We start from the raw sequence: 17041 nt of genomic DNA on the forward strand, positions 1-17041 counted from the left end.
AAAGTAAATTCGTCTCGACTCGGAGAGGTTTATTTTGGTTTCCCAACTTGTTTTTATTAATAATTAGACATTCATAAGAAAAAATTATTTTCAGAAATTAAAAAACTTATTTATCTCAACCATCTCTTCTTAACGAAGTTGAGTGAGGGTTTGTACTGGTAGGAGCAGGGTGTAGTCGGGAATTAAGCCCTGAAGAGTGAAAGAGAGAGAAGGTAGTGTACGGTGCCTGGTTGCCGGCGCGCTTCGATCCGAAACCATCCATTCCAGTATTCGGGTCTTCGGAAGTAATAACCCCACGCGACAGTTAGCAGACGCTCGCCGGCAGTTCGCTCCGGGATTGCCTCGAGTGAGGACGGCCCAAAAACCTGTCCCTGTTTCGTCTCAGTCGCTCAACCCATTGTTCTGTCTAAAGACTTGGGCGTTTGAAGGAACTAACTTCAACGACGTTTCAACAACTTCCGGAGCGACGTCACGCGACGATCGAGCTCTCCAATCTTTTTCAACAATGGATTAAAACGTGTCGTTTTTCAGTGAGACGGGTTAAGAAGATTATCTGAGACGCGATGACAGACAAGAAGTCAGTCTTGCCGACACTGACAAAGTGGTGTTTCCGCTCTTTTGTTATTCTCTTCATCGGACAATTGTTGCGCAGCGTTCATGGTGAGTTTTTATTATCTTTGGTTTTATTGGCGTTGGCAACTTAGGTTTCGGTTTCTGTGAAAGGAGTATTGTAAGGTGTTTATGATTTGTATGGGTAATAACTTGTCGTGTTGGGTTGCTGATTGGTTGAGTCACCAGGATTGTCACCGTACCTGTGAAAATGGGAAAGTGAAGACATTTGAAAATTGCTATATGAATCAGGGAATTTCATGTTGTTGGGTAATTTTACTTAAGTCCTAGCATTTTTAATCACGTAAAATTCTGACAGTTCTACAAACAAAAATGAAAAATAAGATTGGTTTGGTAGTTCCTAAATGAATTGCCACAGTCCTACGTGTTAAAAAACGCAACATTTTAACGCTTCCACAAATAAAACTGTAAAAATTACCCCTGGTAGGCCGTTGCTCCCTATTACGTTCAGCATTAGTGAGCTTGGGGTACCAACGGATCAAGCATAAACTCGTAAAATTATCAGAGGGTCTATCCTCGTCGGAATCCCGGCGTATTCTTAACCCCTCACCTACTAGCCAAAGGGGTTAGGAACCCTTAGACCCAACTCTAAAACCCTGCAGGGTTCGGGAGACTCTTTTTTGCTCACGACTTGCTAGACTCCTACCGAGAAAAAATCCAATCTTTGAAGGGATGTACACACAAAGAAACTGGCTTATTTACTGGTGGGTCCCTTAGAGGGGTGGTGGCTAGTCCCCATGCCACATCTAGCCAACAGCATCCGGTACTAATTATTACCGTTAACCTCAGCAAGGTTTGATGGAAAGGATAAACCGGGTATTTAATTATTCTTTCTTATTTTCAATGTATGGGTGAGTCGAAATTAAAACTGGTTTTTGGAAGTACTCTATAGCCCTACTACATTACTCCTGCGTAAGTTTACCTGTTTGCTGAAACTTTACAAGACGAACCTGAAAAAGAAAGGGAATTTTTAAATGGAAAAACTGTTGCATCCTCAGTCGTAAACTTAGAAGTTTTCGAGGATACAAAACTAAATGATTTACTTAAAACGTTAGCAATACTTAGCTTCAGGTTCAGGGTGATTTCACTTAGATTAAGGTTTCGAGGTAACAACACATATTAGCTCATCGTTTTGAAGTTATTATACAAATTGTCTCGAGGTTTTAAAAGACACATTTTGATCAAATATTGCAAGTCAGTTGCCAACTATCTAAAAAGTAAAATAACAGTGCTTAGAATCGGTAAGAATAATGTTTCCATTGTTATGGCAGAATTTCCATACCATTTTGTCTTATCAGTATCAAGGGGGAAACAATTATTACCTTTCCTGGGTAAACATCGTAACTCTCGCGTGTTTAACCGTTCCATTAAACGCTCGATACGATTCAAGCTTCCGTGTACGGTGTAAAGCGATATTGTGCTTGTGTCTCTATCTCGGTCTCTACAGTCAATAGTTGTGGTGGTCGCGTTAACCAGGCCTTAATGGGAACTCCGCAGAAACTATAATCCGATATGCATTAGTAATGATGAAGCGCCCGACCTTAAACGAATGGTTTCCAATAATAGCCTGCCAGCCAGTCGGTGTATTCTTAATTCGAGAATACCTCGAGTCAGTAAATAATTAAAATCTTAATTTAAAATGTAATTGAACTTCGTATTACGGGGATTGTCTGTTTCGAATTAATACCCAAGTTTAAAATCCTATTATTTAAACAATAAGCGTAATCCCATCCCCCTCTTCGCTATTCTGATAATTGTACGAAAAATGAGTGAACGAAAATGGATATAACAGAAAGTGAGGCATGTAGTAAAGAGAGAGCAGGTGACAATCATGTGATTCGTATTCATTTCATCTGAGCCGAAAAAAATAAGAATATTTCTTGCCCTTCGCAGTTTAATAGGGGGTATATTTTCGAGTTTAAATACATGCTCGAGTAGCTTTCAGATCCAGGTTTGCGCTAAAAAATCCATGATAATTTCCGAGAAGCAAAAATATCATTTCAAATGCATTCCCCGAATATCCCTTGAGCTATTATCTGGGGAATGATATTAAAAACGACAAGGGTTTGCAGCGTTCTTATTGGTCAGCACTAAAGAAACTAGAACGAAAAAGGTCTAGACTTGGTTGGAAGTCGTAAGCATCACACTATTTAGATAATGGTACCTGGGAATTAGGCAGAATGAAGTTCATAAGATATGTTCCATAAGTTTGTCGCTGGTTACTGAGAGCTTGTCATGAAGTGACGTAGGTGAAACGCAATAGATTCTCGTTAAGCGACCCCTGTTGAAGCGCTGTCAAAGGCATAGTACAGACTAAATAGGAATGTGAACTGCAAAACCGTGTAGTCAATTTTCGTATAGTTCTCGAACTAGCTCTCAGTACGTCTCTAGCATTACGAAGTATAAGAAGTGTCATACTTATGGAACATATCTTGTAAACTTATGGTTCAACAGAAAAATTACACCCCGAGCTCAACAGAATTGCGGTTCCGGCAAGTAGAAAGTGTGTTTTTTTGTTCGGTTGAACTCAGCGTAAACCTGGGTATTCCACCAATGAACGGATGTTTTCGAAATCGAGCACTCTTATTGCGTCTTGTTGCGCCAGCGTTTGCATTCTGCTCTCGAATTCAATCATGGAATCTTGATCATTGTGAATTTAGTGTGTACGTTCAATAAGGTAATAATTTTTTTTAGATTTTGGGATAGCAAACTGTGAATTTATTTCTTAAGAAGCACTAGATGTAAAATTTCATTAAATTAAATGTGAAATATTTATGGAGCAAACTAACCCATACCGGAAATGAATTTCGCTCCCGGCTTAGGGGATACTTTTTATAATGAATTTTTTTTTCGTCAAGTGATAATTGTTTACAAAATTTTTAACGTGATTTTCCGCCGAGTTCGAATTGAGCTTTAAAGCGTATTAATAACGTCTTTTCAGCCACATCGAATGATGTACATCTACGATGAGGCTCTTAGTTTCACCTGACCTGTTGTCTTTCTCGATTGTTTAAGTTTATACAAATTTTCTGTCCGCCTTTAAGTACGGTACGATGTGGCTACTATTATGATCCCAGCCCTTGGGTCGTCTTGTTTAGATCCTTAAAACCCCGAATTAAGCATTGTTTTTCAGTTATAACATTGTGAAATAGCAACGTCAATTGGACATTTCATTTGGGTGGGTCCAAACACTATGAACTGGTAGTGACGACAAAGATAGGAAATTCTTCTCCGTTTTCAATCACTTAAAACACTATAGAAACTCCTGGTATCTTAGCTATTTAGTGTGTTTTACAATAGTGTACGCGTTTATAATTAAACTTCTTAACCTCTCTAATAGCGAAGGGTAATAGGAGAGTTTGTTATTTGTGGGTGAACACCTTGGGCGGATAATTTGGAGTATTTTGAATAGAGACGCGTATAGAATTCCTTTCCAAGCTCTTATCATTTATTTACAAAGTTTTGATGGCCCAAAGCACTTTCCCAAATCAATGTCGGGCCATTTCAGCTGACTGCCTTCTCTGCCGTGTCATTTGTGAAGCACAATTTTGCATCTCGTCTAGCTTTCACTATCCTTCCAAATTCAAAATATTATGAAGCTGCAAACTTAACATAAGTATAGTAATTAACCATAGGAGTATTCCATAAAAGCCATTTCGAAGACGAAGATGTATTTAGTCATTTAGCTCGTACCTTCATCAACGGCAGTTACGCTAGCGCTTGAAAATAGCGTGGGTGGGCAGGTCAGAGGTTGATTTTAGGTGGCCAAGAAAATACGCCTAGTTCGGTGACAGTTGGGACACCTAAATAATCTACTTACCAAGTAACAACCCGATTATCCACACTACAGCGCCATCATCGAGAGAAATATTAAGTAACCACAGAAATGTGGACTTAAAATGAAGGATGGGGATACGAAGACTTCGGTGATAATCCCGACTTAGTGAAGGAGAAACACCGAGTTCGTAAGATATGTTCCATAAGTTTGTCAGTAGTTACTGAGAGCTGGTCATGACGTGACGTAGTTGACGGGTCATAGATTCTCGTAAAGTGACGCCTGGTGAGACGATGTCAAAGGCTTAGTAAAGACTAAATAAGAAGATGGACTAAAAAACCGGTTGTAGTCAATTCTGACTTGTCGATCTCGAACTAGTTCTCAGTGAGTCTCCAGTATTACGAAGTGTCATACTTATGGGAACGTATCTTATAAACTTATGCTAAAACTACTACCGACAGAAATAATCACAAGACAAAGAAAAAAATCGGGGCGAGTTCGACGATAATCCTGGGTTAAGGCCATTTATAATGGTTTCTTCATCTGGAGCCGCTTGGGAGAGAATCGGTTCTAAACCTTATAAAAGCGAATTCTTTTACAATCTCGTCCTAGATAATCCGCCTAATATTATTTTACTGTAAGGGATAATTAAACGGCCAGACAACCATTTTTAATCGATTAGAGTTATGAAAAAACCATTTTGGTTTAAAAGTTTTCTTTTGGTGAATGTTATATTCTTCATTAGAATAAATTGAATATAAATATTTATCTGATCAGTTCATTCTCCCTTTAAGGTTTCTTTAGTCTTAAACTTAGCGAACTTTAATAATATTATTTTATTAGGCTTATAACCATTAATTAAATTAAGTATTCATAAAATTTATTTCCAAATTAATTCATATCTTTTTTCAAATAGAGGCCAAGATGGACTAAACAAACGTGTCTGAGGTTAAAACTAATTAGAGTAGTATGAGGGACGCTTTGCACTTAATTAGAGTAACCTGTTAAGAGCTAGGTCTTAATTAATGAGTGTCTACCGCGGAGGCTCAAAGTAGAGAAGAGCCAAAAATGGAAATTCCCAGAGGTGACACTGCTTTCTAAAACGACGCGTCTAGAACCCCAGGACCCAATTAAAATTCATATCCAGAGACATGATTCTGCAAAATGGAACCGCACTCATTAGAATATTTTCAAGATGAGATTCAATCAAAACCTAATAGATGTCAGCACGAGAACCCAAAAACATCAAGTGACCCTTATACGTATTTAGTCAAACCATATGTAACATAAAAACAATAAGTATGAAATGCACAGAACGTTTCTGGATTTCCTCCAACGTGACCCTTATACGTATTTAGCCAAACCATATGTAACATAAAAACAATAAGTATGAAATGCACAGAACGTTTCTGGATTTCCTCCAACGTAACATAAAAATTATTTGTCAATCGAGGCTAGCTTTAGTTGAAGTGACCTCTGGTGGGTAGATAAAGCAAATACGATTAAACAAAGAGGAGTACTGTTTTATGAGGTTTTGATTTCACCACAATCACTATCTATAAGATGATAAAAACAAATTTCATAAAATATTTTGCATTACGCCAATAACTTACTGTTTTTACGTTATTTGTAGTCCAATAAGTTTTCTAGTGTTTAGAAATATTTCACGAACCCATGGCGATGTATGTAAAGCCTAGAATCAGTTGATCCTTAGCGTTAACTGAAATTTAAATCTTGGCACTAGCGAGGGACGAGGGTGTACAGATGAAATTTTTTTATGAACAAAAAGGAACTAGTTTATCTAATCGAGAATTCTATGAAAATATAGAGTGGAACCGGTGTGAAAAGAAGCAACTTTGGAATTTCTATTCCAGGGTTATATACACCTAACCTTAAATAGCGTCATTCCTATAATATATAAAAGAATATGGATCTCATAAACCCCTTCATAGGGAACACGGAAACTGTTCGCTTTAACTAGCTGTTTTCCAAGTTGCGACATTTAGGCATAGTTTGGCCATGGACGAAGGACCGATGGCAGCCCATAGAGCCCATACTAAACGACTAAACAACCAATGTTAAGCTTACTTCCCCCTTTTCAGCCCCAAAATCTAGGGGGGTGAGGAAAAATACCGAGTCAAATCCCGTAAAAAGCTAGTGCCATCTAGACAAAATAAGACGTTAGCTGCGTCCCTCTTTAAAACGTTCATTCCTCCATTCCATATCCGGTTTGCTACTATATGCCACTAGGAGGCGAAGTAACAAGTATTTTTAAACTTTCTCCCTCTGACATCGGGCCTTCAGTATTGTTTTGTCCATGGTTTGGCCGATTATGGGTGTATAACACATCTTTCCAGGTAGATTTTTTCCCCATTTCATAGAACTTAATTATTATCAATTTTTATACTTGTATTTGAATATACTCCATACCACGAAATTGTTCGGTGAAAATGTGACTTCATTGATTAGTTAAATAATGGCATAAGCCTACCCTTTCTTCATGTCAATTTCTTCGAGGAATCACTTGTACACCGTTTACAGTTTAAATTTCGCACTTGTTTTAAAGATCAGACTTAACCCCTTATCAAAATCAAGGGTACTACCGTGATCGCAAATTACGCTAGGTGACTGGAAAGTCACCTTCATTAAAGACTTGGTTTAACCTTCCGCTCATCCTTTCAATATTCTCTTGGTACTAGTCAGGCACACGCGTAAATTTGGATCTTAGGTTGCTTTGATGTAAACTTTAGCTCGAAAAGTGCTTTCAGAACTACTTTTAAGTTGCATTAGGGCACCTTAGGGGAAAACGCGCTATTTAAAAGATTTGTTGGGAAATCAAATATTCCATCGCGAAGCGTCTGAGCAAAATGAAGATTTACATCCCTTGAAAATCGGAGATGCTTTAGTCATGATATTATTTCTTCCCATCAGACAGCTAGCGGATTGATATGGAGATATGGATTACCCGATTTCGACTGTAGAGCTATCCAACGTTATCAATTAAAAATAAGCCTAAGGGCTGGGTATTTTATATCAGATAAACGCACTGAAACTCTGCAAATAATGTAGATCTACTAACAGTTCCAAAATATACGTATTTTCCATAGCTTTTGGCACTTAAATATGCGAGAAATACGAATTATGTTGCCCCCAGCTTGTAAATGGACCCACCTGTAAATAAGCCTCGGGCTAAGTGAGGATACACACTACAAAATCTATGTCCAAGAACCAAAATTACTTAGGTGAGAAATTAAAAGTGTTATGCAATATTAAATTTGGACTCTGATGTTTAATATAAATATCATGCCGACTAAAAAAATAGAGTTACCTCAGTTGTGACTTTTATGCCTAGGTGAAACGTCACGGACTTCGGCAGAGGGCGGCCATGTTTGGTACCGCTTTGGTTTTATGGGCACATAGCGTGGATGACATCACACCAAGGCTTCTGAGATAACCCTATTTTTGTATGTCGTAAATAACCTACTCTATTCGAAGCTGCTTTCCTTAACCCCAGTGCAAGCAAAATAATTTTCCGCTATTTACATTGGTCTTTAATATAAGGTTATGCCCCAATTTGTTTTCTCGTTTAATAATGGTTATGGATAAAAAACAATATATTGCGAATTGTAAGAATATTTATTTTAACTTCGTGGCAATAATAGAACCCCAGTCCTTTCTACAGCGTTCGTTCTCACATAAATTGTTTTGAAAACCCGAGGTCTATTATCGTCGGCAATAATTCGTAGTTTAGAGTCTACGCATTGAGAAAAGCTCCATTATTAAGCGGTTGCTATGTATTTATTCTAATATATTCGTAAACAACGTTTATGTCCGGTGGAGAAAGAGAGAGAGCGCGAAACCCGCAGTTCGGGGCAGATTTAATTAAAAAGTTGCTGGGCCGCCCGCTTTTAATCGACGTTAGACGCTAAACTTTCCCTCCGTTTGAAACTTCACGCGATTATAGTTCAACCTTAACGATTTGTTTAGGCCGAAAATCAAAAAAAGGGTTAAACCTTTTCCCGGTCGTTAAAAATTCACAGCTCAAATAAGGCAAAGCCAAGCTTGGAAATAACGCGTTAAAAGCAAACATACTAATAATATATTTCTCGTGTGTTAAGGAAAACTTGGAGTTTTCAATAGAAATAAGTTTGGTTTTCGTATTCACGGAAGGTTTTAGGGTAATTGAGGGCAGTTAGGGTATGTCACTATATATTGAAGCGTCGATCTCATAAGGGATTTGAAAACTGCGTGATATCTTTGACGGTACAAAAACCAAGATATTGATGAGCGAGGAAATAAATTTTTTGAGGATTTTAGTCTACAGTTTAATCTTAGTTTGATTTAAAGGAAGGGACACTGAGAGATGGTCAAATTTACAGTTTGTATTTTTCCCTGTTTCAACGTGATTCCTGTTTAATGTAGGCCTGGGAATAAAGCATAGGAAGCTAATGTATACCTCTAAGCTCAGTACACATGCTCCAGCCGCAAAAATTACTTCGCTAAAAGCACAAATTTCATTTTAAATAACTGAGTTTATGGGATTATGGCCAGGTTGATTGGCAGAGTTAACACTTGGCATCAGAGTTAAAGACCCGATAATCCGAAAAGATTCCCGAAAATCGGTTTAAACCCCAAAAGAGTTGATTCTGATTCAGCTATTTTTCACTCGTATCTAATTGAACGAAAACGTTCGACTCCGACGACACCTATAAAAGAATCTAAAGCTTAGTTCTCACTTGACCGAAAATAAGGACTGAAAGCTATTATTACGTCAAAATAATTTTGGTTTGGTAATCAAAATAATTTTGCGTCAGCCTCTACGTAAGAACAGTAATAGATTTTATTTTATAAGCAGGAATGGAGAACAGAGTAATGTGGGCGCGCGTGAAAGTTCCGGACCCCCTTGAACGGGACGGGGAGGGGTATGAAGGAAGAGGCGGGTCATAGCGACAGAAGTAAAAAGGAACGACGTATTTTTCGCTGTCCCGTCAGCAACGTCATCAAAACGTAGTTTAAGTGAGCCAATAAGATAATTTAAACTTTTCTTTACGTGTTGGAGGGAGGGGCTCTATACTGGGCTATGAGTCGGATTGAAGTAAATACTAACCGTTCTCCATTCCTACAACTAAAATTAAATCTATCCCTGGTTAGAAATAAAACATCAATTCGTTCGACCAGCAGGAGCTGTTTCGGTTACGTTCTGCATAAACGTTTTTACCGCAGAGATGCTTACGCGGTGTTTCGGTCAAGTGGGATCTAGGCTTTAGTAGTGAATTTTCAATAAATAGAGTCGTGTTGATATCAATACTCCAAAGATAATTACGTGGTCAGTTTATGCGGGTGAAGCTATTCGCGTGCCAGATCTTACAGTACACGTAATACTTACTAATCGTTAATATCGATCAAGTCCAGTGGGCAGATAGAGAGCGAAACCCGGAGTTCGGGCAAGATTTAATTAAAAAAGCTCGCTTTCCAGAATTTAAATTGCCATTAAATGTTAGACGCAAGACTATTCCTCTGTTTGAAACTTCACGCGACTATACCACGACGTTAACGATTTGTTTGGGTCGCAAAAAAGTCTTACTTGAATCGTTAAAAATGCAAAGCTCTATTAGGCTTCAACAAAACTAGAAAATAACGCTTTCAAACCAAACATACGAATGATATATACTGCGTGTGTTTAAGAAGATGTTTTCAATAAAAGTAAGTTTGTGTTTTTGTACTGAAGCAAGGTTTTATGATTCTTTGGAGTTAAGGAAGGGTAGATATCTCAAGCATGGGTCTGAGCATAAGTATATCATACCACCCGTAAGCGTGAATTCACAATATGACCACGGGTAATCACCATTGTTCAATAGCGCCACAGAAAGATTTGAGGTCCTACGCCACCTCGAGGGGAATCGAAGCAATTCTCTCCTTCCCAGTATCCCCTACTAGTACCTTTAACTCGGCAATCTAAGCAGTCGTCTGCTTCTGAACTAACTGGCGGCGGTAATCGTATTATCAACTATTAAGTTGTTGTTTTAAATTTAGAAAGCATAAATTATCTCGAATGGTAAATTCTACCTAAACCAAAATTAAAAATAATACAGTCCGTTACATTTACAGCAGCTATCGACAAAGCAAGTTTTACCTCAAGTGGGTTAAAAAATAAGATCTCTTCTTGAAATGATAAAAGAGTCGTTACTCAGTATAATTTCTGCCATGAATGTCGCATAATGCTCAATTTTAATTCGTTTCAACCTCGTATAGCAAACCTTGAATGCTATTTTCGAGATGAATACTTTTACAAAGCCTTGCAAAGACCACTCATGCACCATATATTTGTAAATTTGGTAAACCATGTTGTAGAATCGCTCTCTTTGGGCGATGAATTTACTGGCTCTGAACGAGGTTACAAAGGGCGTGTTTTGCTTATCAGGGGTAATTATGGCACTTATATGGTTAATTCAATAAGACTTAGCTAACCACTTTTGCAGAGGCGATGTTAAACGCTCTTCTCACGTCTTGTAAGGCAGATAATAATGCGAAGGAAAAGCGAGCTTCCAACAACGTCGTCAGGGTGACCACTCTTCCTATATTTCCTATTTTTTCCTATATTTTTAAGTCCTTCCTATTTTCTCCTATAATTTTATGATAATTCCTATATTCTCCTATAATTTGAAAATTCTAATGCATACGACGAGACTATTGGCGTTTTAATAGGCAGCTACTCAAAATTGAAAACAAAAAACACCATATGCTCCTAAATTTAACCAGCCCTAAAGGTGTTGAACCAGCTCCTAAAAAAACCAAAAATAAATAGTTGTGATAGTAACAGTATGTGATAATTTATCGCTCATATATGTGAGGTGATATGTTCTGTTTGCAATAAAAATATGGTTCCTACTTTTTAATATATAAATATCATTTTTCTAAAAGAAATGCACCCCATTTATCTTATATTTTTCAGTAATTTCCTCCTATATTTTCCTATATTTCCAGGATAAATTTCCTATATTTCCTTTAAAGGAATTTACAATTTTGAGTGGTCACCCTGCGTCGTTCAACGATGTTGTCACACCCCTGTTAACACTATAAACTTCTTTGCAAACAATCGCTTTTAGGCCCTTTTTCTTGTGGTATGCATCTACCTATAGCTCTGAACTAAGTATACGCTACCTAGATTATTATATGTGAAATATAACAATGTTTTACGTCCTGACTAGGCCCAAAATGAGAAAAATGCTAGCTTGGTTTTAACCTCTCTTTCTCTTTTACAAATTCAAATTTAGAAACTTCCCTTTTACTATATTTTGTTATTTTGTGGATGCATCCCATATATTGGTAAAGGATTTATTTAGAATTCTGATTACTGTACTTGAAATAAAGTTTTGACACTTATCATAATTATTTTACTTCTTCAGGGCTTTAACTTAAGTTCTTTGTTGTTATAAAATATGTGACAGCCACGTTGGTTGGTGAACTCTGTTGGAATGTTAGCTTAAAGTTGCTTTGTCGGGTATTTCAATATAGTGAAATTGTAATCTGGAATCTACAAGAAATTCCTTCGGCCTTCTTTCATCTCATTATTTTGGAATCAGACTAGAGGGCGCTCTAATAAACAGACTACACCAATCTTCATCCTTCCTGCGATGTGCACTGACAGCACGAGGCTTAACGACATTATTTGACAACGCAGACTATAGTTTATCATAAGTTCATAAGGTATGTTCCATAAGCTCGTCACTGGTTACTGAACGCTTGTCATGAAGTGACGTAGTTGGAACGTCATAAATTCTCGTAAAGGACACCTATTGAGGCTCTGTCACAGGCTTAGTACAGACTAAATAGGAAGATCAATGGACTGCAAAACCGAGTGTAGTCAATTCTCTTGTCGTTCTTGAACTAGCTCTCAGTAAGTCTTTTTATTAGCAAGTGCCATACTTATGGAACTATATCTTATGAACTTACTATATTGTTAATCGGATGATAATGTTGCTCAAAATAAATCCCCCAAAGTTTCTATTGCAATTTATTTCAAATATTCTACAATCCTTTCCGATGAAGAACAATCTTCTCCAACTTCGGAATAGTCCATATTTTGAAGTTCTTCTCATATTTAAACCAGGGTCATCTCAATATTTATTAATGAAAACTCTCTTTGTAAAGATAAGTGGACAAAATGAAATACCTTTGTACGTTTCAACCAATTTCATTAATAAGTAGTTTAGACGTTTGCTATATCCTGTAGACTAGCTTTTTGGGTTGCACAAGCCGCCATCCTTTAAAATGGCGGGTCGAAAAGAAATAAATAGACTGATTTTATTAAAAATGGTTTAAGCTAGATTCCCACTCGATGAAAAACACGACGGAAACCCGGCAGAAAGGGGTTTAACTGAAAAATCTTTACACCGAGCCCAACGGAATTTCCGGTGTCTCAGTCCTTTAAAATTATATCACTGACTACGTCATAAATTTCAAAAGCGTACGCAAACGCGAGATTGATTGATAGCCGCCATTTTTTTTTGTGGTTGACCAAGGCTTTCGGAACCAAGAAAGAAAAATTAAACTAATGGAAGTAAAAGAGATTAGATGCTAGCATCATGCTATTAAGGAGGAATTTATTGAAGAGGTTAGAAAATATCCCTTCTTGTACTTTCTAAGCAACAAGAGGACAAAGATACCAATTCAGATAAATGTTGTGGAAACCACTGAAATCTGTCACGTGACTCAATGTCTACCGCCAAACTCAAAATTCAGTCGTAGTGCGAACGGTCCTCCGCCGGACGCCTGCGTTACTTAAAATTTCTTCCGTCGGCTGCCTGATTTCCGCCGGTTTTTTCGGTCGAGTGGGAATCTAGCATTAATATGTTCAATAGACCTGATTAATGGCTTTTGTGGTTGAAACATGCCATTTGTTTCGAAAAATAACAAGAATGTCCCGATGGGAACGCCGAAATAGTGCTTGTTTTGAATAATATTTGTTATCCAAAATAGAATAGTCAATTTGAAACCGGCTCATCAAATATTACAGCGGTCTAACATAAGCAAACCCCAAAATAAAAAACTATATGCGAGCAATGCCTTTTTATTATCAGTGGAAAATTATACAGTCCTCAAACTGTTAAGAACTCAAACTTTTAAGGTGAAATATAAATAAGTTGTGAAGCATTATAATCTTCCCAGTCTGTACTACAAGCTAAGGGCCGACCCGAGTGTACATACCTTTATTTATATATAGGTAAGTTCAGTCTTGTAATATTTTAAATCTACCTTCATGTTCTGTTAGTTTCGTGATATACAGAGATTGTATTTTGTCAGTTTTATCTCTGTGGAAAATGGCGGAGTTAACGACTGAACCTCCATAAAACTCGTATTTTCGCATGGGCTGACCACAAAACTGACCATAGGGGAGACTTTAACGCCGAGAGCAAAAAGCTCCTAATGGACCAACAGCTCCATAAGTTTCCTACTCTTTCTTCAAAACACGGTATACGTATAATAAAATTGTAAATGGTAACATCAACACAGTGAGAGGAGAGGATTTTAGGCTCAACTGGGTGTAAAACCAATAAACTTTGTTGCCAAGATTGAACCAAAGGTTCTATTGAAAGGTTAATTGTCATGAAAATTATTGCTACTCTACGTAATACAATCCAAATCCTTACGTAATTGTAAAATAGGTGATTAATAAAATTTTCGGTCACCAGCCAATTGTCATCAGAATCGTGCGTTCAGCCGCAAATACCGAAATAATGAATTACACAATTGCGTGATCGGTTTTCTCGCTGAACGCTTCCAACAAATGTCGCTGAATCTTTGAAACAATTACTCTTTTATGAAATCACTCCATGGAAAATGATCATGAAAAACGATAGTTGTTTCTTTTAAACATACAGGGTGTAACAGATCAGCCTTGAGTACAGTGTCTCTGTAGGCCTACCACTTTTCAAATTAGATCGATAACTTTAAAGTGTTAGTGACATAATTTTCGGCATCCACCAACTTAAAATGCGAAAACAATCCTTGAAAAGTCAAGTTTATTACGATACGTTTACTTCTTTATTTGGTTTCGCAGCAATTTATAAAATTGCAATCAAAGTAATGTCTTTGGAAAAAGCCTAGTTAAAATTTTGTGGGTCGTTTGATGAAGTAGTAAGGAGATATTTTCTCTCTAGATGTCGCTAACGTGACGCCTGTTAAGCTATTTTATTCAGATTCGCGCGGCCCTGGTAGACTCGGGGGTCTCGAGCGCTTGCGCTTGGTATTTCCGCGAGATGCCGTGAGTGACGTATCAAGGAGAAAAACCCGCCAAAAATCCTCTCCGCAAATTTGCGTTTACATCCCAAATTTCTATTTTTCGAAGTGTTTTTTCTGTGTTTTTCCTCATATTTAAATATTTATCAAGCATATTTTTGGAATCAGAAGATTTTAAACTCTCAAAAAGTAAGGTTTTCTTTAGATTTGAGATAATTTTTAAACAACATCGCTATTCCTTTAAAGGCGAGTATCGCATTTATTGTACCGATTTTTTTTACCGTTGACAGTACAGAAGCCTTATTTTACCCGAAATAAGGGTTCATTTCGTCAGGTCCTTCCTACAGTTGACTGTTTCCATTTGAACGAAACTGTAAAAAACATCTTTTGAGAAATATATTGAACAGGGGCGACATTTACGTAAAAAATAAAAATAAGGCACTTCCTAAGGAATTACGTTTGTCTGCAGTACTGTGTTTTAAAGTGAAGTCGGGCCTTAAGTCAGTAACCCTATCAATAACGGGTTGATGTTTCTCGTTTGGCCTTAAGCCTTGTTCGATAAGAGATTTCAGGCCAAGATTGGAACAGCGAACCAGAGCGGAGTTAAAACACTTTTCGTGTAATTTACGTTGACGAATAATTTGAATAGGAAAGTTGTATTTAACACCCGCTTATATTTCCACACGTTCGACTTAATCGCTCCCGACGTCGTGTTCTAGCTAACAAAACCCGGCGCCGTAATTTCTTCATCTCAGCGCCTAATCTCTAGCGGTGTTACGAATCTCGTGCCGAAGAGAGCGTGAGGAAGGAAGGTGAAGTCCGAACTAAGTGCTATGGATAATATTTTTACATAATTTTAGACTTTGCCCAACCGAAAGTGACGCGAACATACGCCTGAAATTAGAAATAGATTTATGGGACTAGTGACCTTAGATGTTTTCCATTCTTAATAAACTCGAAGCTAAGGCGAATGAATTCGTAATGTTAAATATCATAGAAAAAGTAGTGCTGATCAAGTGCGATTGTACGCAAATAATATTAGCAAAGACAAATAGAAATAACGGAAAGTTATACATAATGTAACGAGAATATAGGCGACAGTCACGTGATCCACAATCATTACTTCTGCAAGCCAATTTACTGCCTCTGTGGTATACTAGGGTAAAACTCGCGAATGCATACAAGGGGAAGTATTTGGGGATCCGGATTAAAATTAGCAGATGGGTTGACACTTCGAATTCTATTTCCAAGAAGTAAAAATATTGCAACACCCAGGGCCAGAATGTCTTGATGGTCGGCTTTATTTTTCAAAGAATGTCATTCACTTTCAATCCCTTCAGTTTTGAAATTACACATGCCAATTGCGTTGTTATAAAGGTAACGTGATGCTAATATTTTGAAAATTCTAGAGTGATAAGTTGGTTAGGTAATCAATGGTTTTATCAGCGTTGAAACATTCAAATCATATTTTAATTCACCAATTAAAGTTTCGAACAGTGATTTCCCCTACAAAAATCTTCTTAAGAACTCTTAAGAAAATTCCTTGGGAAATTTCTTTGGAAATCCTTAAGGCGTTCTTTAGGAAATTGGGGAATATTGGCCTCTTTTTCTTTGGAAATTGCTTTGGAAATATCTTTGGAAATTTCTTGGGAAATATCTTTGGAATTTGCTTGGGAAATATCTTTGGAATTTGCTTGGGAAATATCTTTGGAATTTGCTTGGGAAATATCTTTGGAATTTGCTTGGGAAATATCTTTGGAATTTGCTTGGGAAATATCTTTGGAATTTTCTTGGGAAATATCTTTGGAATTTTCTTGGGAAATATCTTTGGAATTTTCTTGGGAAATATCTTTGGAATTTTCTTGGGAAATATCTTTGGAATTTTCTTGGGAAATATCTTTGGAAATTACTTGGGAAATGTCTTTGGAAATTACTTTGGAAATATCTTTGGAATTTTCTTGGGAAATATCATGAGAAGTGGGTAAACTAATTTAGCCACTTGAAACGAGGATAGTTCTTACACGCAGAACCATATCCCAATACAGGGAGTGTAGTGAACTACACCCCATATAGGCCTAGCGAAGGAAGTTCTCGCATGCAGTGTGAAATTGCTTATAAAGTCAGACATTTAATCGACTTAAAAACATCCGTAAACGGCAGAAAGTTTTAACCTTGTGCAATTGTATGGTGTGCTATGTGGGTTTTGGAGGCTTTAACGGCCAAGCAGTAGATACAGACGTTGTTGTTAAATTTAATAATGTATATTCACTGAGAGTTTTTCAAGTATCAGAAACACGTTTAACCTAATTTTCTCTACAATGTTTTCTAAAAAATATTTATTTTAGACTCTAATTACGCTCGAAATAAAGATAAAACATGCCATAAGAGAATTAAGCA

General features: G+C 37.2%; 1 protein-coding gene across 3 annotated transcripts in view; it reads left to right on the forward strand.

Moving 5' to 3' along the window:
* Positions 1-204: 204 nt before the first annotated feature.
* The window catches only part of LOC149713597 (cell adhesion molecule Dscam1-like), a 157294-nt gene continuing 140457 nt past the window's right edge, over positions 205-17041 (forward strand). For all 3 annotated transcript variants that reach the window (XM_089849047.1, XM_089849048.1, XM_089849049.1), the window contains exon 1: positions 205-660. In XM_089849047.1, coding sequence (XP_089705173.1) covers positions 564-660 — 97 coding nt within the window. In that variant the 5' untranslated portion in view covers positions 205-563. The remainder of the gene's footprint in view (positions 661-17041) is intronic.

This window comes from Phalangium opilio, unplaced genomic scaffold (genome assembly GCF_054372755.1).
Source record: "Phalangium opilio isolate 3A_F unplaced genomic scaffold, DU_Popi_V2 ptg000009l_1, whole genome shotgun sequence".
In the NCBI taxonomy this organism is placed as follows: domain Eukaryota; kingdom Metazoa; phylum Arthropoda; class Arachnida; order Opiliones; family Phalangiidae; genus Phalangium; species Phalangium opilio.